Here is a 21,752-nt window from a genome sequence, read left to right on the forward strand (position 1 = left end):
TTGCTCAACTGCTCTGTAGGATAACCAACACGCTAGGCATAACTAACATGTAGCTAATAATGGTTATGAAACTAACAAATAGCATGTAGGACTACATCAATACTAATTGCGGGACAAGTACAGGCGGGCCGGTGCGGAAAACTTGCGTCAGCAAATTCCGTGCCGTCAGTAGATCACGCGCTGCAAGAGTAGCAAGCGGGTGACTGCTCACATAAGTAGTGAGTAAGTAATTACCGTGAAGTAGGGATAGTAATTATATATAACAGTAATTATTATTAATTCATATATAAATAAAATATTATTAATTATTATTAAGTATATTAATAGTAATTAATTATGAATAGTGAGTAGGCACGAGGAATGGAAGGGAGGCGCAGCCTTGACAGGCCGGCAAGGAGCATGCTCCGCGCCGGCTGGCGAGCTATCCACGGAGAGAATAAGAGGCCAGGAAAACAGGCCGGCCACAGGGACGAGGTAAAGTAATGCGAAAGCGGTTCCGCCTCGTCCTGGGTGATGAGCGGCGGAGGGGTTTTAGCCGGTGAAAATCCGGCACTATCCGATGACATCCAAGAACAACCGGATGTCTTTTGAAGATTTCCCCTTCACCGCTGAACATAAAAAAAAAAAAAAAAAAGGTTGGGCTGGGCTGGGCTGGGCTGGGCTGGTCTTTGCTGGTCTGTGCTGGTCTGTGCTGGTCTGTGCTGGTCTGTGCTGGTCTGGGACTGGTCTGGGACTGGTCTGGCGCTGGTCTGTGCTGGTCTGTGCTGGTCTGTGCTGGTCTGTGCTGGTCCGTGCTGGTCCGTGCTGGTCTGTTCTGGTCTGTGCCGGTCTGTGCCGGTCTGTGCCGGTCTGTGCCGGTCTGTGCCGGTCTGTGCCGGTCTGTGCCGGTCTGTGCCGGTCTGTGCCGGTCTGTGCCGATCTGTGCCGGTCTGTGCCGGTCTGTGCCGGTCTGTGCTGGTCTGTGCTGGTCTGTGCTGGTCTGTGCTGGTCTGGGACTGGTCTGGCGCTGGTCTGGGACTGTTCTGTGCCGGTCTGTGCCGGTCTGTGCCGGTCTGTGCCGGTCTGTGCTGGTCTGTGCTGGTCTGTGCTGGTCTGTGCTGGTCTGTGCTGGTCTGTGATGGTCTGTGCTGGTCTGGGACTGGTCTGGCGCTGGTCTGTGCTGGTCTGTGCTGGTCTGTGCTGGTCTGTGCTGGTCTGTGCTGGTCTGTGCTGGTCTGTGATGGTCTGTGCTGGTCTGGGACTGGTCTGGCGCTGGTCTGGGACTGGTCTGTGCAGGTCTGTGCCGGTCTGTGCTGGTCTGTGCTGGTCTGTGCTGGTCTGTGCTGGTCTGTGCTGGTCTGTGCTGGTCTGTGCTGGTCTGTGCTGGTCTGTGCTGGTCTGTGCTGGTCGTCGGAGATCTCGTCGGGGATCTCGTCGGGGATCTCGTCGGGGATCTCGTCGGGGATCTCGTCGGGGATCTCGTCGGGGATCTCGTCGGGGATCTCCGGGATCTCGGGGATCTCGGGGATCTCGGGGATCTCGTCGGGGATCTCGTCGGGGATCTCGTCGGGGATCTCGTCGGGGATCTCGTCGGGGATCTCGTCGGGGATCTCGTCGGGGATCTCGTCGGGGATCTCGTCGGGGATCTCGTCGGGGATCTCGTCGGGAATCTCGTCGGGGATCTCGTCGGGGATCTCGTCGGGGATCTCGTCGGGGATCTCGTCGGGGATCTCGTCGGGGATCTCGGGGATCTCGTCGGGGATCTCGTCGGGGATCTCGTCGGGGATCTCGTCGGGGATCTCGTCGGGAATCTCGTCGGGGATCTCGTCGGGGATCTCGTCGGGGATCTCGTCGGGGATCTCGTCGGGGATCTCGTCGGGGATCTCGGGGATCTCGGGGATCTCGGGGATCTCGTCGGGGATCTCGTCGGGGATCTCGTCGGGGATCTCGTCGGGGATCTCGTCGGGGATCTCGTCGGGGATCTCGTCGGGGATCTCGTCGGGGATCTCGTCGGGGATCTCGTCGGGGATCTCGGGGATCTCGGGGATCTCGGGGATCTCGTCGGGGATCTCGACGGGGATCTCGTCGGGGATCTCGTCGGGGATCTCGTCGGGGATCTCGTCGGGGATCTCGTCGGGGATCTCGTCGGGGATCTCGTCGGGGATCTCGTCGGGGATCTCGTCGGGGATCTCGTCGGGGATCTCGTCGGGGATCTCGTCGGGGATCTCCGGGATCTCGGGGATCTCGGGGATCTCGTCGGGGATCTCGGGGATCTCGTCGGGGATCTCGTCGGGGATCTCGTCGGGGATCTCGTCGGGGATCTCGTCGGGGATCTCGGGGATCTCGGGGATCTCGTCGGGGATCTCGTCGGGGATCTCGTCGGGGATCTCGTCGGGGATCTCGTCGGGGATCTCGTCGGGGATCTCGTCGGGAATCTCGTCGGGGATCTCGTCGGGGATCTCGTCGGGGATCTCGTCGGGGATCTCGTCGGGGATCTCGTCGGGGATCTCGTCGGGGATCTCGTCGGGGATCTCGGGGATCTCGGGGATCTCGGGGATCTCGTCGGGGATCTCGTCGGGGATCTCGTCGGGGATCTCGTCGGGGATCTCGTCGGGGATCTCGTCGGGGATCTCGTCGGGGATCTCGTCGGGGATCTCGTCGGGGATCTCGTCGGGGATCTCGTCGGGGATCTCGTCGGGGATCTCCGGGATCTCGGGGATCTCGGGGATCTCGGGGATCTCGGGGATCTCGTCGGGGATCTCGTCGGGGATCTCGTCGGGGATCTCGTCGGGGATCTCGTCGGGGATCTCGTCGGGGATCTCGTCGGGGATCTCGTCGGGGATCTCGGGGATCTCGGGGATCTCGGGGATCTCGTCGGGGATCTCGACGGGGATCTCGTCGGGGATCTCGTCGGGGATCTCGTCGGGGATCTCGTCGGGGATCTCGTCGGGGATCTCGTCGGGGATCTCGTCGGGGATCTCGTCGGGGATCTCGTCGGGGATCTCGTCGGGGATCTCGTCGGGGATCTCGTCGGGGATCTCCGCGATCTCGGGGATCTCGGGGATCTCGGGGATCTCGGGGATCTCGTCGGGGATCTCGGGGATCTCGTCGGGGATCTCGTCGGGGATCTCGTCGGGGATCTCGTCGGGGATCTCGTCGGGGATCTCGTCGGGGATCTCGGGGATCTCGTCGGGGATCTCGTCGGGGATCTCGGGGATCTCGGGGATCTCGGGGATCTCGTCGGGGATCTCGTCGGGGATCTCGTCGGGGATCTCGTCGGGGATCTCGTCGGGGATCTCGTCGGGGATCTCGTCGGGGATCTCGTCGGGGATCTCGTCGGGGATCTCGTCGGGGATCTCGTCCGGGATCTCGTCCGGGATCTCGTCCGGGATCTCGTCGGGGATCTCGTCGGGGATCTCGTCGGGGATCTCGTCGGGGATCTCGTCGGGGATCTCGTCGGGGATCTCGTCGGGGATCTCGTCGGGGATCTCGTCGGGGATCTCGTCGGGGATCTCGTCGGGGATCTCGGGGATCTCGGGGATCTCGTCGGGGATCTCGTCGGGGATCTCGGGGATCTCGTCGGGGATCTCGTCGGGGATCTCGTCGGGGATCTCGTCGGGGATCTCGTCGGGGAACTCGTCGGGGATCTCGTCGGGGATCTCGTCGGGGATCTCGTCGGGGATCTCGTCGGGGATCTCCGGGATCTCGGGGATCTCGGGGATCTCGGGGATCTCGGGGATCTCGTCGGGGATCTCGTCGGGGATCTCGTCGGGGATCTCGTCGGGGATCTCGTCGGGGATCTCGTCGGGGATCTCGTCGGGGATCTCGTCGAGGATCTCGTCGGGGATCTCGTCGGGGATCTCGTCGGGGATCTCGTCGGGGATCTCGTCGGGAATCTCGTCGGGGATCTCGGGGATCTCGGGGATCTCGTCGGGGATCTCGTCGGGGATCTCGTCGGGGATCTCGTCGGGGATCTCGTCGGGGATCTCGTCGGGGATCTCGTCGGGGATCTCGTCGGGGATCTCGTCGGGGATCTCGGGGATCTCGGGGATCTCGGGGATCTCGTCGGGGATCTCGTCGGGGATCTCGTCGGGGATCTCGTCGGGGATCTCGTCGGGGATCTCGTCGGGGATCTCCGGGATCTCGGGGATCTCGGGGATCTCGTCGGGGATCTCGGGGATCTCGTCGGGGATCTCGTCGGGGATCCCGTCGGGGATCTCGTCGGGGATCTCGTCGGGGATCTCGTCGGGGATCTCGTCGGGGATCTCGTCGGGGATCTCGTCGGGGATCTCGTCGGGGATCTCGTCGAGGATCTCGTCGAGGATCTCGTCGGGGATCTCGTCGGGGATCTCGTCGAGGATCTCGTCGGGGATCTCGTCGGGGATCTCGTCGGGGATCTCGTCGAGGATCTCGGGGATCTCGGGGATCTCGGGGATCTCGGGGATCTCGTCGGGGATCTCGTCGGGGATCTCGTCGGGGATCTCGTCGGGGATCTCGTCGGGGATCTCGTCGGGGATCTCGTCGGGGATCTCGTCGGGGATCTCGGGGATCTCGGGGATCTCGGGGATCTCGTCGGGGATCTCGTCGGGGATCTCGTCGGGGATCTCGTCGGGGATCTCGTCGGGGATCTCGTCGGGGATCTCCGGGATCTCGGGGATCTCGGGGATCTCGGGGATCTCGGGGATCTCGTCGGGGATCTCGTCGGGGATCTCGTCGGGGATCTCGTCGGGGATCTCGTCGGGGATCTCGTCGGGGATCTCGGGGATCTCGGGGATCTCGGGGATCTCGTCGGGGATCTCGTCGGGGATCTCGTCGGGGATCTCGTCGGGGATCTCGTCGGAGATCTCGTCGGGGATCTCGTCGGGGATCTCGTCGGGGATCTCGTCGGGGATCTCGTCGGGGATCTCGTCGGGGATCTCGTCGGGGATCTCGTCGGGGATCTCGTCGGGGATCTCGTCGGGGATCTCGTCGGGGATCTCGTCGGGGATCTCGTCGGGGATCTCGGGGATCTCGGGGATCTCAGGGATCTCGTCGGGGATCTCGTCGGGGATCTCGTCGGGGATCTCGTCGGGGATCTCGTCGGGGATCTCGTCGGGGATCTCGTCGGGGATCTCGTCGGGGATCTCGTCGGGGATCTCGTCGGGGATCTCGTCGGGGATCTCGTCGGGGATCTCGTCCGGGATCTCGTCCGGGATCTCGTCGGGGATCTCGTCGGGGATCTCGTCGGGGATCTCGTCGGGGATCTCGTCGGGAATCTCGTCGGGGATCTCGTCGAGGATCTCGTCGAGGATCTCGTCGGGGATCTCGTCGGGGATCTCGTCGGGGATCTCGTAGGGGATCTCGTCGGGGATCTCGTAGGGGATCTCGTCGGGGATCTCGTCGGGGATCTCGGGGATCTCGGGGATCTCGTCGGGGATCTCGTCGGGGATCTCGGGGATCTCGTCGGGGATCTCGTCGGGGATCTCGTCGGGGATCTCGTCGGGGATCTCGTCGGGGATCTCGTCGGGGATCTCGTCGGGGATCTCGTCGGGGATCTCGTCGGGGATCTCGTCGGAGATCTCGTCGGGGATCTCGTCGGGGATCTCGTCGGGGATCTCGTCGGGGATCTCGTCGGGGATCTCGTCGGGGATCTCGTCGGGGATCTCCGGGATCTCGGGGATCTCGGGGATCTCGGGGATCTCGTCGGGGATCTCGTCGGGGATCTCGGGGATCTCGGGGATCTCGTCGGGGATCTCGTCGGGGATCTCGTCGGGGATCTCGTACGGGATCTCGTCGGGGATCTCGTCGGGGATCTCGTCGAGGATCTCGTCGGGGATCTCGTCGGGGATCTCGTCGGGGATCTCGTCGGGGATCTCGTCGGGGATCTCGTCGGGGATCTCGGGGATCTCGGGGATCTCGGGGATCTCGTAGGGGATCTCGTCGGGGATCTCGTCGGGGATCTCGTCGGGGATCTCGTCGGGGATCTCGTCGGGGATCTCGGGGATCTCGGGGATCTTGTCGGGGATCTCGTCGGGGATCTCGGGGATCTCGCGGATCTCGGGGATCTCGGGGATCTCGGGGATCGGGGATCGGGGATTGGGGATCGGGGATCTCGGGGATCGGGGATCGGGGATCGGGGATCGGGGATCGGGGATCGGGGATCGGGGATCGGGGATCGGCCATCGGGGATCGGCCATCGGGGATCGGGGATCGGGGATTGGGTATTCGGTATATTATGGTATATTGGTTAGGTTAGGTTAGGTTAGGTTAGGTTAGGTTAGGTTAGGTTAGGTTAGGGTTGACATGAGAGAGATAGTCGGCCGGGTGGGCAATATACGCGAGATGGCTCGTGCCATGCTACAGAGCCACGCTAAATGGGAGGCGGCTGCCCGGTACATTACCAACGTCCTCCGGGAAAAGGAAGCAGCGGAGAGAGCAAGGAGGCAAGCTGGAGAAGCGGGAGAACCTGTGCCCGGACTGATGGTTAGACAGGTGGCTAGGCTGACTGGGGGGGGAGCGGATGGTTGTGTGTGCGACATCCCATACGCGCACTCGGTATGCTTCCTCAGCAGCGGCTACCTACACGAAGTGGGCAGTGCAACCTCCCCGGCGAGCGGGGCCATCGCGACAGAGTGGGCAAGGGTTGAAAGCCTGGCTCACGAACATGCGGCCAAACAGATCAGACGAGGGGAGCCCCGGCCTCCGGCTACCAGGCCAGCAGAGGAGGGAGCGATGGTCCGGATGACCTACGGTGACGTGAATTACCTAGGTAATAACCGGGCCATCCTCTACTTCAAGAGACGACACGGGGGGGTCCAGCAGCTGGTCAACTCGACCAGCCCGCTGAAAATGCACCCCCCCTGGCGGGACGCGGTGGTGCTGGACGGGACAGTGTTCACCGCCAGCTGCCAGTGTAGCAGCTTGGCGGAGCACAAGCGCATGTTCCCGCACTACCGCACCACCGTGGAGACCGGGGTCACCAAGTCAAACTGGAGGGTGACGGTGGAAGCGGCAAAAACCGGCGTGGCCGCGAAAAGAGGACACCACATCCGCACCGCGCAAAGCATGCTAGTGCGGTGCGGAAACAGTGAGGTGAAAGCTGACGGATGGAGGGGGTGTACAAGACAAGGTGCGCGAAGACACCCCCCCACGAACAGATGAATTAGTGTAAGTGAATTAGATCGATAAGAACTAGTGACCTGACTGTTTAACAAACTGACTAAACTGCAACAGCCGGTAAGACAGGAGTGAACATAAGCTAGCATAAGGACACCAGATGGTGCGGTAGTGTGTAGTTTTTTTTTTTTTTTTTTTTTTTTTTTTTTTTTTTTTTTTTTTTTTTTAGAATAAGTGAAAAGGCTTGCCAACAAAAACTATCAGGCAGTGACACGTGGAGCGGCAAGCAGACCGAGAAGGCGATGCCGCGTTGCGAGAGAAAGGGAGAGGCCAGGAGAACAGGCCGGCCACAGGGACGAGGTGAAGTAATGCGAAAGCGGTTCCGCCTCGTCCTGGGTGATGAGCGGCGGAGGGGTTTTAGCCGGTAAAAATCCGGCACTATCCGACGACATCCATGAACAACCGGATGTCTTTTGAAGATTTCCCCTTCGCCGCTGAACAAAAAAAAAAAAAAATTAAAAAAAAAAAAAAAAAAAAAAAAAAAAGGTTAGGTTAGGTTAGGTTAGGTTAGGTTGGGTTGGGTTGGGTTAGGTTAGGTTAGGTTAGGTTAGGTTAGGTTAGGTTAGGTTAGGTTAGGTTAGGTTAGGTTAGGTTAGGTTCCCCTACGTCGGCTGTCACCTTGTCGTGGTGTAGGGGCTTGACGGCCGCGATGAATCTCGACGACCCGACGCCCCGGGGCTTCAAAACCCCGTGGCGGAAGTGATTCTAGACGAGCGTCCACTAAGAACAGCCGGCCCAGCCCCTCGGGGCTGGGTGTATGAATGTTAGTGTGAATGGGCGATGTATACATGGGATGCGGTCGGGGCCCCTGGGGCGATTTCTCAGAGACTAGCCAAGGAAGGAGTAGTTGCCGACCGACCGGGGCTGCGGGTGAAGTCAGTACCTTTACCGGACCTCTGTGGCGTACTACGGGTAAACGTAAGGCCACGGAACCTCGGTTCCCTGGCGAAGGTCCCAGGAAACCACATGTCCAAAGTGGGAGAACCGCTCCTCGCAGCTGACTGGAGCCAATCTGGGAGTCAAACCTCGGATCCCGGGCGCATGTGTGGAGGATTACCCGGTCAGTATTTCCTCATACCCGACGTCCGGTAGGGCAAATCCGGCAACGTCTTACCGGGTCGGGGCCTACCCTGTTTCGGATTGACAGGGGAATCCCCGGCCTGGCGACGTTAAAGATGTAGGGACGGGGGGTTCGAGCGGATAGGGCAGACCACCTGACAAACCGACAGCGGCTTCCGTTCGAGGGGGTAGGACTCTTACCGGCGGGGATAGATGCCACACCGCGGTGTGGCTGCCATGATGGCCGAACCGTCGTTATTTACTTTTTGTTACAGAATGGATATCTCAATTTTTGATCACCCAAATAAACCCAAGCAAGGAGGAGGAGGAGAGGACAGGGAGATACGGGGACGCCCCATCGTTAGGGGAATTAGCTGGCCCCCAGTCACGGCAAATACGGGAACGGACCCAGTGGCTGATACACATGCGGCCAAGGCCCCTGGGAAGGAGGGGAAGGGGGAGACCACGACAACGGCACCTGCAGATAAGCAACCCCCGCAGACGCTGTGCCAACAGGGGAGCAAGAGGAAGGGGAGCGAGCTCACCCCACCAGGAGTCGCGAGTTCCACGGACGACGAGGAGCCGACCCTGTCGCGCAGGCCGGTAAGTACGCGGGGAGGCATACCGGGAGCCGTAGAAAGCGGGGCCGGAGAGGCGAGAGATGCGCCTTCGGCCAACGAGAGTGAAGGACAGCAACAACAACAGCAAAAGAAAAGTACTGGTACGCGCCCTAAGGACAAAAAGCGGCGCGTTGTCCTCAACAACAAGGGAGCCTACGCCGCAGGGGGCTCGGACACAGACGACTCGGCATCCGAGGAAGTTACACACAGTCAACGTCCGGGGATGGCAAAACCCCCCCCTACCGCCACGAAGGCCAGGGGAAAGACCACCGGTACGGGGACGAGTTCCCCAGAAGACACGCCGGCGGGCATAGGTCCCGCCGAATACAGACATATGACCGCGGCAGATCTGGGAGCCCAGATCAGAGACTGGATTGAGGAAATCGATGGCATCAGGGTAAGATGCAAATCTATGAACGGTAGGATGAGCGGGGAAATAAAAAGAAGAGTGGGCTGGGCGAAAAACGCCTTGCTCACCCTTACCGGCAAAGCGGAAATGGCAGCCGGTCCCGCAGAGCTCCTGGAGGAGAAGAGGAGGTTGGAAATCCAGGTCCAGGATGGAATGAGGGAGAGAGAGAAACTACAGAGAAAGCTTGAGGAGTATCGGGTGGCCCTAGGGAGAGCCCAGACCGGGGCAAAAACCCCCGTCGTAGATACCTACGCGACGGTCACCAGGGGGACACCCCCAACAACGCTGTCGCTCGATATTCAGGCGGCAGCGGTGGGCACGGCAGTGGAAACCAGCGAGGGCCAGCCCACAGCGACGTCGACCGGCGCGTCAGATCTCGGACTCCGATTCACGGACTCCGAGCTTTACCTGGTCCCGGATGAGGACAGGGCCAGGAGTGAAGAGCTGGCCAGGCAAGCAGCGGCCCTCAGGCAAGTTCGAGAAGAGGTGAACCGGATCTCCCGCATGCTGAGCAGCACGAGAGACGGGGGAAGCCCAAACCTAAGCCTCACCGCGACTGCCCTGGGCGCCGCAAGAGGAAGAGGTGCAGGCCCCGAACCGCCCAGCAAAGCGTCTGCGGTGCCTAACACTGCCCGAGAAATCACCAAGCCCATGGTGGAAGCCCCAGGCGCGGCAGACTCCCCAATGGAGACAGACGACGTCGCTTGGGTCGAGGTGCGACGGAAAGGCGCGACGGCGAACGTAAAGAGGAAGAAGAAGGAGGAGCGACTAACCGCAGGGACCCCCTCCGGAGGGGCAAACCATAGTGGGTCGGCAGCGGAGGCCAGACTAAGGGTCCCACCGTCGACACAGGCGCAGACAGGGGCGAGCAAACCGCCCGGAGTCGCGCGAAAGGCCCCGAGAACCGCGGCGGTTGCAATTAAGTGCAGAGGGGAGAGCTCCCGATATGCAGAAATCCTGCAATTCGCCCGTAGCAAAATACAACTAGAGGAGTTGGATATAGGAGGGACCAGGGTCCGGCGAGCAGCCAACGGTGGGGTACTCATTGAGATACCCGGACCCGAAAATGCAAAGAAGGCGGACGCCTTGGCGGAGCGGCTCTCCAACATAATCGGAGAGAGATATGGCGATGCGGTCCAGGTGACGCGACCGTCAACTAAGGGGGAGTTGAGAGTGCAAGGGCTGGACGATTCGGTTACAACTGAGGAGCTGGCCCGCACCCTAGCGGAGCAGGGAGGATGCGGCCCACAGGAGATACGTGTAGGCCCCCCTCGCAGAATGGCTGGCGGGCTCTTCAGCGCCTGGGTGCAATGCCCCCTAAGAGCAGCCACAACCGTAGCGGCAAAGGGGAAATTTAAAATAGGCTGGACCATAGCCAGAGTCGAGCTACTGGAGGCGCGGCCCCGGCAATGTTATAGGTGCTGGGGCTTTGGCCACATAGGCACCTCGTGCAACGCACCGGCAGCGCGCGGGCGCGCGTGCTTCAGATGCGGCAGCGAGGGGCACCAGGCGAGGAGCTGCACATCCGCCCCGAAATGTGTAGTGTGCGATACCAAGGGGAGGAACAGCGCCCACAGGATGGGGTCGGGACGCTGCGCGTCGGTTAGCGAACGGGGTCGGGGGCCCGTAGCCAGGAACATAACAGATGGCCAGGTTCTTCTTACAGGGCAACCTGAATCATAGCCGGGGGGCTCAGGACCTACTGAGCCAGTTCGCGCTGGAAGAGGGGGTGGATGTGTGTCTCATATCCGAGCCACACTCCATCCCGGGTGCAGACAGTTGGCTGAGCAGTGAGGATGGCCTTGCGGCCATATTTTGGAGGACGGAGGGTGATGCACCACGGTGCTCCCTACTGGAGAGGGGAAGGGGGTACGTAGCGGCTAAATGCGGAAATCTAGCAATTGTGTCTGTCTACATATCCCCCAACGTCTCCATGCAAGCCTTTGAGGCATTCATGGACGACCTGGATCGGGTGGTCCGGTCAGCTGGCGGTGGCGGTAGGGGAGTATTGGTGGGCGGCGATTTTAACGCCCGCTCGCCGACATGGGACCCAACGGGGAGCAACCGCAGGGGGGAGCTTCTGGAGAGATGGGCGGCGTCGTGCGGAATAAGCCTGCATAATGATGGGTGCACGGCAACATGTGTCAGGGCACAGGGCTATTCGGTTGTCGACCTGACGTGGTCGACGCCGAATTTGACGCCGATGGTACAGCAATGGCGGGTCCTTACGGAGACGGAGACGCTATCGGACCATCTCTACATAGTTTACGAGGTACGGGTCCCCCGGCGCGTAAGATCTGTGGCCGGGGGGGGACACGCACGATGGAACTGGCGTAAATTCAAAACAGAGTGCTTCCGGGAATCCCTAGAGACCTGTCTGGCATGGGGACCAACGGGAGAGGATCAGACCACATCGGCCGGCCTCGCCGCATGGGTGGAGAGAGCCATGACGCAGGCTTGCGACGCGGCTGCTCCCAGAGCCCGACCCAAGAGCTGCAGGAGGACCACACACTGGTGGAACGAGGACCTGACTGAACAGCGCAGGCGCTGCGTGGCAGCAAGAAGACGGCTTACCAGAATCAGGAGAGCGGCCAGCGGCCCCCACCATGATGCAGAGGCCGAGTACCGCGCCAGCAAACGGAGGCTGCGGGATGGCATCAAGGCTGCGAAGGCCAAAGCCTGGGAAGACCTCGTGGGTTCCGTGGAAGCGGACCCATGGGGCCTACCATACAAACTAGTGCTGGGCAGGCTTCGCACCGCCACGAGGGGGCTGACAGAAACTCTCGACAGCCAAACCCTGGGGAGACTCCTTACGGCGTTATTCCCAAGAGGAGAGGGCAGCGCACCGATAGGCCAGGAAGACCGGAGCTGGGATGAGGGTTGGGCGGTCACGACCGAAGAAGTTCAGTCCGCGTTTAAGAAGGGGAGCGGGCGAAACACCGCCCCGGGACCAGACGGCGTCAGAGGAGCCGCGTGGGCGGGAGTCCCCGAGGGGATGACCACCCTGATTGCCAGGATGTTTACGGCGTGCCTACGGGAGGGGCACGTCCCGCGAACTTGGAAGAGGGCCCGCCTAGTGCTCATCCCCAAAGGAGGCACGTCCGGCGGACCTCTTCCTAAGGTCAGACCTATATGCCTTCTGGGCGAACTGGGGAAGGCGTTTGAAAGGGTACTGGTTTCCCGATTGGGGGACTGGATGGAGGAGAACCCCCGGGCACGGCTGTCAGACGACCAGTACGGTTTTCGGAAAGGACGGTCAACGATCGACGCGCTCATTAGAGTGCGGGAGTTCGTCGAGGGCGCCACAAGGATGGGAGGCTGTGCGGTGGCTGTATCTCTTGATATAGCCAACGCGTTCAACAGCCTCCCATGGCCAGTCATCACGAACGCGCTCGCGACAAAGGGAGTACCCGCGTATATACGGCATGTTATTAACAATTATCTTTGTCACAGGTACGTCGAGTACGTAACGGAGGGCGGGGGAGTGAGCAGCCTGGAGGTGACAGCTGGAGTTCCGCAGGGATCTGTTTTAGGTCCCCTACTGTGGATCATGTCGTTCGACCAGGTCCTGCAGGTTGGAGCGGAGCCGGATACCGCGGTAGTATGTTACGCGGATGACACCCTGGTCCTGAGTGCCGCGGCGGATCCGGCTTCAGCGGTGGCGCTGGCCAACGTAATGGTGGCGAGGGTGTGCCGAAGCATAACGGGCCTTGGGCTGAGAATTTCTGCCGATAAGACGGAGGCGGTCCTCTTCGGCCGCGCTGGAAAGGGGATGGTGGGACACACACCGGACGTGAGGGTGGGCTCGCAGAGGATCCCACTGGCGGGATCCATGAAGTACCTTGGGGTCTGGCTGGACTCCGGGCTTACGTTCCGGGTGCACTTCGCGGCGATGGAAGCAAAGGTCGGGGGCATCACGAGGGCCCTATCCCGACTAATGCCGAACCTGAGAGGGCCGTCGGAGGCGAAGCGGCGACTATATGCAGGGACCCTGTTCGCGGTCATCTTGTACGGGGCCCCGGTATGGGGGGACGTGGCGGAAGGATCCAGGCCCATCCAACGAGCCATGGGGAAACTCCAGCGGAAGATCTGCACGAGAGTGGTCGCGGCATACCGGACGGCGTCCATGGTATCCGTCACCCTGCTAGCCCGAACAACGCCGCTGCACTTGGTGGCTGGTGCCTACCGACGGGCATATGGCTGGATGCGGGAGGCGCGAGCGATTACGGGAGTCTACTCGGCTGAAGAAGCAAAGGCTGTAAGGGCGAGAGAGCTCCTCGTTGCCCGCGAATGTTGGAGGAGGTCCCTGGAGGGTCCCGACCTCCCCAGTGGGAGGTTGAGAGCGGCGATTGAAGGCAACTGGGATGAGTGGCACGGCAGGGGACACGGAGGGCTGACCTTCCGGCTGACCCAGGTGCTGACGGGCCACGGCTGTTTCGCCGACTTCCTGCACAGGATAGGAAGGGCGGAACGGCCGGACTGCCAGCACTGCGGGGGGGCCGCGGACACAGCGAGCCACACAGTGGAAACATGCCCAGCGTGGGCGGAGGATAGAGCGGCCCTGCGGGAGGCCATTGGGGGGGACCTGACCCTGCCTGGATTAGTACGAGCGATGTCGAGCTCGGGAGAGGGATGGGCGGCAGTGGCCCGCTTCGCGGAGCGGGTGATCGCCGCGAAAGAGATAGAGGAGAGAGCGCGGCAGCAGCAGGCCTCGCAGCGCGGGGGAAATGAGACCCGGTAGGGTAGGATACGCGGGCCGAACGGCAGAACAGCGGTAGTTCGGATAGGTGGGGACCTGAACGGGTTGGCGGGGTGGGTTGCCGGCCGAGCTCCGCTCCGTCCCTCAGGGCGGGCCGGGGGAGGCGCAGAGGGGCATAGGTGGTGACAGGTAGCGCGGCGTAGGTCGCAGTAGGCCCCCGGTTAGGGTTAGGGCTAGGGCCTCTCTGCCTAATGCCTCCTCTTCATCTTCGGCCCCAACCCCCTGGGACGGCGACTGGAGCGCGACGCCGTGCAGTCTTGCCCGGCCCCCGCGAGGGTAGTCTTGGCCCCTTAAGGGCGCAGAGAGTGGGAATCACCCTCGGCATTGGGCGGCTTCGACTCACGAAGCGACAGCCACAGAGCAGACAGGGGGAGGATCCTCACGAGGAAGTTAGTAGTCGTCACTATAGCTAGCGCGAGGGGAGGGAAGGGGAAGCGCAAGCCCCGACAGGTTGGATACGCAACCGCGTATAAGTGCCGGGGGGCTCCCTGAAGATATGCCTCGCGCGGTTCCGGGGAGTCCCCTACCCGCACCAGGGTGGCCGCTGGTTTTTTAGTGGGTGCGAGTCCCACACTACCCCGAGGATCCTTGCGCGGACCCTCGGGGTGTGCATAAGGCATTTTTCCAGCGATAACAAAAAAAAAAAAAAAAAAAAAAAAAGGTTAGGTTAGGTTAGGTTAGGTTCCCCTACGTCGGCTGTCACCTTGTCGTGGTGTAGGGGCTTGACGGCCGCGATGAATCTTGACGACCCGACGCCCTGGGGCTTCAAAACCCCGTGGCGGAAGTGATTCTAGACGAGCGTCCACTAAGAACAGTCGGCCCAGCCCCTCGGGGCTGGGTGTATGAATGATAGTGTGAATGGGTGATGTGTACATGGGATGCGGTCGGGGCCCCTGGGGCGATTTCTCAGAGACTAGCCAAGGAAGGAGTAGTTGCCGACCGACCGGGGCTGCGGGTGAAGTCAGTACCTTTACCGGACCTCTGTGGCGTACTACGGGTAAACGTAAGGCCACGGAACCTCGGTTCCCTGGCGAAGGTCCCAGGAAACCACATGTCCAAAGTGGGAGAACCGCTCCTCGCAGCTGACTGGAGCCAATCTGGGAGTCAAACCTCGGATCCCGGGCGCATGTGTGGAGGATTACCCGGTCAGTATTTCCTCATACCCGACGTCCGGTAGGGCAAATCCGGCAACGTCTTACCGGGTCGGGGCCTACCCTGTTTCGGATTGACAGGGGAATCCCCGGCCTGGCGACGTTAAAGATGTAGGGACGGGGGGTTCGAGCGGATAGGGCAGACCACCCGACAAACCGACAGCGGCTTCCGTTCGAGGGGGTAGGATTTTTACCGGCGGGGATAGATGCCACACCGCGGTGTGGCTGCCATGATGGCCGAACCGTCGTTATATACTTATTTGTTACAGAATGGATACCACAATTTTTGACCAACAAAACAAACCCAAGCAAGGAGGAGGAGGAGAGGACAGGGAGATACGGGGACGTCCCATCGTAAGGGGAATCAGTTGGCCCCCCCTTACAGCAAAGACGGGAGCGGACTCGGTGGTGGAGACACCTGCGGTCAAGGCCCCTGGGAAGGAGGGGAAGGGGGAGACCACGACAATGGCGCCCGCAGATAAGCAACCCCCGCAGCCGCCGTGCCAACAGGGGAGCAAGAGGAAGGGGAGCGAGCTCACCCCACCAGGAGTCGCGAGCTCCACGGACGACGAGGAGCTGACCATGCCGCGCAGGCCGGTAAGTACGCGGGGAGGCATACCGGGAGCCGTAGAAAGCGGGACCGGAGAGACGAAAGATGCGCCTTCGGCCAACGAGAGCGGAGAGGGCCAGCAACAACACCCAAAGAAGAGCACTGGTACACGCCCTAAGGACAAAAAGCGGCGCGTTGTCCTCAACAACAAGGGAGCCTACGCCGCAGGGGGCTCGGACACAGACGACTCGGCATCCGAGGAAGTTACACACAGTCAACGTCCGGGGATGGCAAAACCCCCCCCTACCGCCACGAAGGCCAGGGGAAAGGCCACCGGTACGGGGACGAGTTCCCCAGAAGACACGCCGACGGGCATAGGCCCCGCCGAATACAGACATATGACCGCGGCAGATCTGGGAGCCCAGATCAGAGACTGGATTGAGGAAATCGATGGCATCAGGGTAAGATGCAAATCTATGAACGGTAGGATGAGCGGGGAAATCAAAAGAAGAGTGGGCTGGGCGAAAAACGCCTTGCTCACCCTTACCGGCAAAGCGGAAATGGCAGCCGGCCCCGCAGAGCTCCTGGAGGAGAAGAGGAGGTTGGAAATCCAGGTCCGGGATGGAATGAGGGAGAGAGAGAAACTACAGAGGAAGCTCGAGGAGTATCGGGTGGCCCTAGGGAGAGCCCAGGCCGGGGCAAAAACCCCCGTCGTAGATACCTACGCGACGGTCACCAGGGGGACACCCCCAACAATGCTGTCGCTCGATATTCAGGCGGCAGCGGTAGGCACGGCAGTGGATACCAGCGAGGGCCAGCCCACAGCGACGTCGACCGGCGCGTCGGATCTCGGACTCCGATTCACGGACTCCGAGCTATACCTGGTCCCGGATGAGGACAGGGCCAGGAGCGAAGAGCTGGCCAGGCAAGCAGCGGCCCTCAGGCAAGTGCGAGAAGAGGTGAACCGGATCTCCCGCATGCTGAGCGGCACGAGAGACGGGGGAAGCCCAAACCTAAGCCTCACCGCGACTACCCCGGGTGTCGCAAGAGGAAGAGGTGCAGGCCTCGAGCCGCCCAGCAAAGCGTCCGCGGTGCCTAACGCTGTCCGAGAAACCGCCAAGCCTGTGGAAGAAGCCCCAGGCGCGGCAGACTCCCCAATGGAGACAGGCGACGACACCTGGGTCGAGGTGCGACGGAAAGGCGCGACGGCGAAGGTAAAGAGGAAGAAGAAGGAGGAGCGACTAACCGCAGGGACCCCCCCCGGAGGGGCAAACCATAGCGGGTCGGCAACGGAGGCCAGACTAAGGGTCCGACCGGCGACACAGGCGCAGACAGGGGCGAGCAAACCGCCCGGAGTCACTCGAAAGGCCCCGAGAACCGCGGCGGTTGCAATTAAGTGCAGAGGGGAGAGCTCCCGCTATGCAGAAATTCTGCAATTCGCCCGCAGCAAAATACAACTAGAGGAGTTGGACATAGGAGGGACCAGGGTTCGGCGAGCAGCCAACGGTGGGGTACTCATTGAGATACCCGGACCCGAAAATGCAAAGAAGGCGGACGCCCTGGCGGAGCGACTCTCCAATATAATCGGAGAGAAATATGGCGATGCGGTCCAGGTGACGCGACCGTCAACTAAGGGGGAGTTGAGAGTGCAAGGGCTGGACGATTCGGTTACAACAGAGGAGCTGGCCCGCACCCTAGCGGAGCAGGGAGGATGCGGCCCACAGGAGATACGTGTAGGCCCCCCTCGCAGAATGGCTGGCGGGCTCTTCAGCGCCTGGGTGCAGTGCCCCCTAAGAGCAGCCACAACCGTAGCGGCAAAGGGGAAATTTAAAATAGGCTGGACCATAGCCAGGGTCGAGCTACTGGAGGCGCGGCCCCGGCAATGTTATAGGTGCTGGGGCTTTGGCCACATAGGCACCTCGTGCAACGCACCGGCAGCGCGCGGGCGCGCGTGCTTCAGATGCGGCAGCGAGGGGCACCAGGCGAGGAGCTGCACATCCGCCCCGAAATGTGTAGTGTGCGATACCAAGGGGAGGAACAGCGCCCACAGGATGGGGTCGGGACGCTGCGCGTCGGTTAGCGAACGGGGTCGGGGGCCCGTAGCCAGGGACATAACAGATGGCCAGGTTCTTCTTACAGGGCAACCTGAATCATAGCCGGGGGGCTCAGGACCTACTGAGCCAGTTCGCGCTGGAAGAGGGGGTGGATGTGTGTCTCATATCCGAGCCACACTCCATCCCGGGTGCAGACGGTTGGCTGGGCAGCGAGGACGGCCTTGCGGCCATACGTTGGAGGACGGAGGGCGATGCACCACGGTGCTCCCTACTGGAGAGGGGAAGGGGGTATGTAGCGGCTAGTTGCGGAAAACTAGCAATTGTGTCTGTCTACATATCCCCCAACGTCCCCATGCAAGCCTTTGAGGCATTCATGGACGACCTGGATCGGGTGGTCCGGTCAGCAGGCGATGGCGGTAGGGGAGTACTGGTGGGCGGCGATTTTAACGCCCGCTCGCCGACATGGGACCCAACGGGGAGCAACCGCAGGGGGGAGCTTCTGGAGAGATGGGCGGCGTCGTGCGGAATAAGCCTGCACAATGACGGGTGCACGGCAACATGTGTCAGGGCACAGGGCTATTCGGTTGTCGACCTGACGTGGTCGACACCGAATCTGACGCCGATGGTACAGCAATGGCGGGTCCTTACGGAGACGGAGACGCTATCGGACCATCTCTACATAGTTTACGAGGTACGGGTCCCCCGGCGCGTAAGATCTGTGGCCGGGGGGGGACACGCACGGTGGAACTGGCGTAAATTCAAGACAGAATGCTTCCGGGAATCCCTAGAGACCTGTCTGGCATGGGGACCAACGGGAGAGGATCAGACCACATCGGCCGGCCTCGCTGCATGGGTGGAGAGAGCCATGACGCAGGCTTGCGACGCGGCTGCTCCCAGAGCCCGACCTAAGAGCTGCAGGAGGACCACGCACTGGTGGAACGAGGACCTGACGGAACAGCGCAGGCGCTGCGTGGCAGCAAGAAGACGTCTTACCAGAAACAGGAGAGCGGCCAGCGGCCCCCACCATGATGCAGAGGCCGAGTACCGCGCCAGCAAACGGAGGCTGCGGGATGGCATCAAGGCTGCGAAGGCCAAAGCCTGGGAAGACCTCGTGGGTTCCGTGGAAGCGGACCCATGGGGCCTACCATACAAACTAGTGCTGGGCAGGCTTCGCACCGCCACGAGGGGGCTGACGGAGACCCTCGACAGCCAAACCCTGGGGAGACTCCTTACGGCGTTATTCCCAAGAGGAGAGGGCAGCGCACCGATAAGCCAGGAAGACCGGAGCTGGAATGAGGGCTGGGCGGTCACGATCGAAGAAGTTCAGTCCGCGTTTAAGAAGGGGAGCGGGCGAAGCACCGCCCCGGGACCAGACGGCGTCAGAGGAGCCGCGTGGGCGGGAGTCCCCGAGGGGATGACCACCCTGATTGCCAAGATGTTTACGGCGTGCCTACGGGAGGGGCACGTCCCGCGAACTTGGAAGAGGGCCCGCCTAGTGCTCATCCCCAAAGGTGGCACGTCCGGCGGACCTCTTCCTAAGGTCAGACCTATATGCCTTTTGGGCGAACTGGGGAAGGCGTTTGAAAGGATACTGGTTTCTCGATTGGGGGACTGGATGGAGGAGAACCCCCGGGCCCGGCTGTCAGACGATCAGTACGGCTTCCGGAAAGGGCGGTCAACGATCGACGCGCTCATTAGGGTGCGGGAGTTTGTCGAGGGCGCCACAAGGATGGGAGGCTGCGCGGTGGCTGTATCTCTTGATATAGCCAACGCGTTCAACAGCCTCCCATGGCCAGTCATCACGAGCGCGCTCGCGACAAAGGGAGTACCCGCGTATATACGGCATGTCATTAACAATTATCTTTGTCACAGGTACGTCGAGTACGTAACGGAGGGCGGGGGAGTGAGCAGCCTGGCGGTGACAGCCGGAGTTCCGCAGGGATCTGTTTTAGGTCCTCTGCTGTGGATCATGTCGTTCGACCAGGTCCTGCGGGTTGGAGCGGAGCCGGACACCGCGGTAGTATGTTACGCGGACGACACCCTGGTCCTGAGTGCCGCGGCGGATCCAGCTTCAGCGGTGGCGCTGGCCAACGTAATGGTGGCGAGGGTGTGCCGAAGCATAACGGGACTTGGGCTGAGAATATCTGCCGATAAGACGGAGGCGGTCCTCTTCGGCCGCGCTGGAAAGGGGATGGTGGGACACACCCCGGACGTGAGGGTGGGCTCGCAGAGGATCCCATTGGCGGGATCCATGAAGTACCTTGGGGTCTGGCTGGACTCCGGGCTTACGTTCCGGGTGCACTTCGCGGCCATGGAAGCAAAGGTCGGGGGCATCACGAGGGCCCTATCCAGACTAATGCCGAACCTGAGAGGGCCGTCGGAGGCGAAGCGGCGATTGTATGCAGGGACCCTGTTCGCGGTCATCTTGTACGGGGCCCCGGTATGGGGGGACGTGGCGGAAGGATCCAGGCCCATCCAACGAGCCATGGGGAAATTCCAGCGGAAAATCTGCACGAGAGTGGTCGCGGCATACCGGACGGCGTCCATGGTGTCCGTCACCCTGCTAGCCCGAACAACGCCGCTGCACTTGGTGGCTGGTGCCTACCGACGGGCATATGGCTGGATGCGGGAGGTGCGAGCGATTACGGGAGGCTACTCGGCTGAAGAAGCAAAGGCTGTAAGGGCGAGAGAGCTCCTCGCTGCCCGCGAATGTTGGAGGAGGTCCCTGGAGGGTCCCGACCTCCCCAGTGGGAGGCTAAGAGCGGCGATTGTCGGCAACTGGGACGAGTGGCACGGCAGGGGACACGGAAGGCTGACCTTCCGGCTGACCCAGGTGCTGACGGGCCACGGCTGTTTCGCCGACTTCCTGCACAGGATAGGAAGGGCGGAACGGCCGGACTGCCAGCACTGCGGGGGGGCCGCGGACACAGCGAGCCACACAGTGGAAACATGCCCAGCGTGGGCGGAGGATAGGGCGGCCCTGCGGGAGGCCGTTGGGGGGGACTTGACCCTGCCTGGATTAGTACGAGCGATGTCGAGCTCGAGAGAGGGATGGGCGGCAGTGGCCCGCTTCGCGGAGCGGGTGATCGCCGCGAAAGAGATACAGGAGAGAGCGCGGCAGCAGCAGGCCTCGCAGCGCGGGGGAAATGAGACCCGGTAGAGTAGGTTACGCGGGCCGAACGGCAGAACGGTAGTTCGGACAGGCGGGGACCTGAACGGGTTGGCGGGGTGGGTTGCCGGCCGAGCTCCGCTCCGTCCCTCAGGGCGGGCCGGGGGAGGCGCAGAGGGGCATAGGTGGTGACAGGTAGCGCGGTGTAGGTCGCAGTAGGCCCCGGTTAGGGTTAGGGCTAGGGCCTCTCTGCCTAATGCTTCCTCTTCATCTTCGGCCCCAACCCCCTGGGACGGCGACTGGAGCGCGACGCCGTGCAGTCTTGCCCGACCCCCGCGAGGGTAGTCTTGGCCCCTTAAGGGCGCAGAGAGTGGGAATCACCCTCGGCATTGGGCGGCTTCGACTCACGAAGCGCCAGCCACAGAGCAGACAGGGGGAGGATCCTCACGAGGAAGGTAGTCGGCTCCCTGAAGATATGCCTCGCGCGGTTCCGGGGAGTCCCCTACCCGCACCAGGGTGGCCGCTGGTTTTTTAGTGGGTGCGAGTCCCACACTACCCCGAGGATCCTCGCGCGGATCCTCGGAGTGTGCATAAGGCATTTTTCCAGCGATAACAAAAAAAAAAAAAAAAAAAAAAAAAAAAAAAAAAAAAGGTTAGGTTAGGTTAGGTTAGGTTAGGTTAGGTTAGGTTAGGTTAGGTTAGGTTAGGTTAGGTTGGGTTGGGTTAGGTTAGGTTAGGTTAGGTTAGGTTAGGTTAGGTTAGGTTAGGTTAGGTTAGGTTAGGTTAGGTTAGGTTAGGTTAGGTTAGGTTCCCCTACGTCCCCCTACGTCGGCTGTCACCTTGTCGTGGTGTAGGGGCTTGACGGCCGCGATGAATCTCGACGACCCGACGCCCCGGGGCTTCAAAA

The 21,752-nt window shown here is 61.6% G+C and overlaps 2 protein-coding genes across 2 annotated transcripts; both read left to right on the plus strand.

Moving 5' to 3' along the window:
• The first annotated feature begins 7,914 nt into the window (after positions 1 to 7,914).
• Positions 7,915 to 13,963, plus strand: LOC124305633 (uncharacterized). Its single transcript, XM_046765214.1, has 3 exons — positions 7,915 to 8,222; positions 8,469 to 10,824; positions 10,889 to 13,963. Exons 1-3 carry the CDS (start codon positions 7,915 to 7,917, stop codon positions 13,961 to 13,963), a joined length of 5,739 nt encoding a protein of 1,912 aa, XP_046621170.1.
• Positions 13,964 to 14,846: 883 nt separating this feature from the next.
• LOC124305634 (uncharacterized) lies at positions 14,847 to 20,896 on the plus strand. Its single transcript, XM_046765215.1, has 3 exons — positions 14,847 to 15,154; positions 15,402 to 17,757; positions 17,822 to 20,896. Exons 1-3 carry the CDS (start codon positions 14,847 to 14,849, stop codon positions 20,894 to 20,896), a joined length of 5,739 nt encoding a protein of 1,912 aa, XP_046621171.1.
• Positions 20,897 to 21,752: the final 856 nt, after the last annotated feature.

The sequence above is a fragment of the Neodiprion virginianus genome, chromosome 5 (genome assembly GCF_021901495.1).
Source record: "Neodiprion virginianus isolate iyNeoVirg1 chromosome 5, iyNeoVirg1.1, whole genome shotgun sequence".
Classification (NCBI taxonomy): Eukaryota; Metazoa; Arthropoda; class Insecta; order Hymenoptera; family Diprionidae; genus Neodiprion; species Neodiprion virginianus.

Bases quoted from the DNA above. Each gene is read 5' to 3' on its own strand.
- LOC124305634 (XM_046765215.1), top strand. From the start codon at position 14,847: ATGTGTACATGGGATGCGGTCGGGGCCCCTGGGGCGATTTCTCAGAGA. The intron at 15,155-15,401 runs GTAGGGCAAATC...TATTTGTTACAG, and splicing joins TTCCTCATACCCGACGTCCG to AATGGATACCACAATTTTTG. The intron at 17,758-17,821 runs GTTAGCGAACGG...TTCTTCTTACAG, and splicing joins GGTCGGGACGCTGCGCGTCG to GGCAACCTGAATCATAGCCG.
- LOC124305633 (XM_046765214.1), top strand. From the start codon at position 7,915: ATGTATACATGGGATGCGGTCGGGGCCCCTGGGGCGATTTCTCAGAGA. The intron at 8,223-8,468 runs GTAGGGCAAATC...TTTTTGTTACAG, and splicing joins TTCCTCATACCCGACGTCCG to AATGGATATCTCAATTTTTG. The intron at 10,825-10,888 runs GTTAGCGAACGG...TTCTTCTTACAG, and splicing joins GGTCGGGACGCTGCGCGTCG to GGCAACCTGAATCATAGCCG.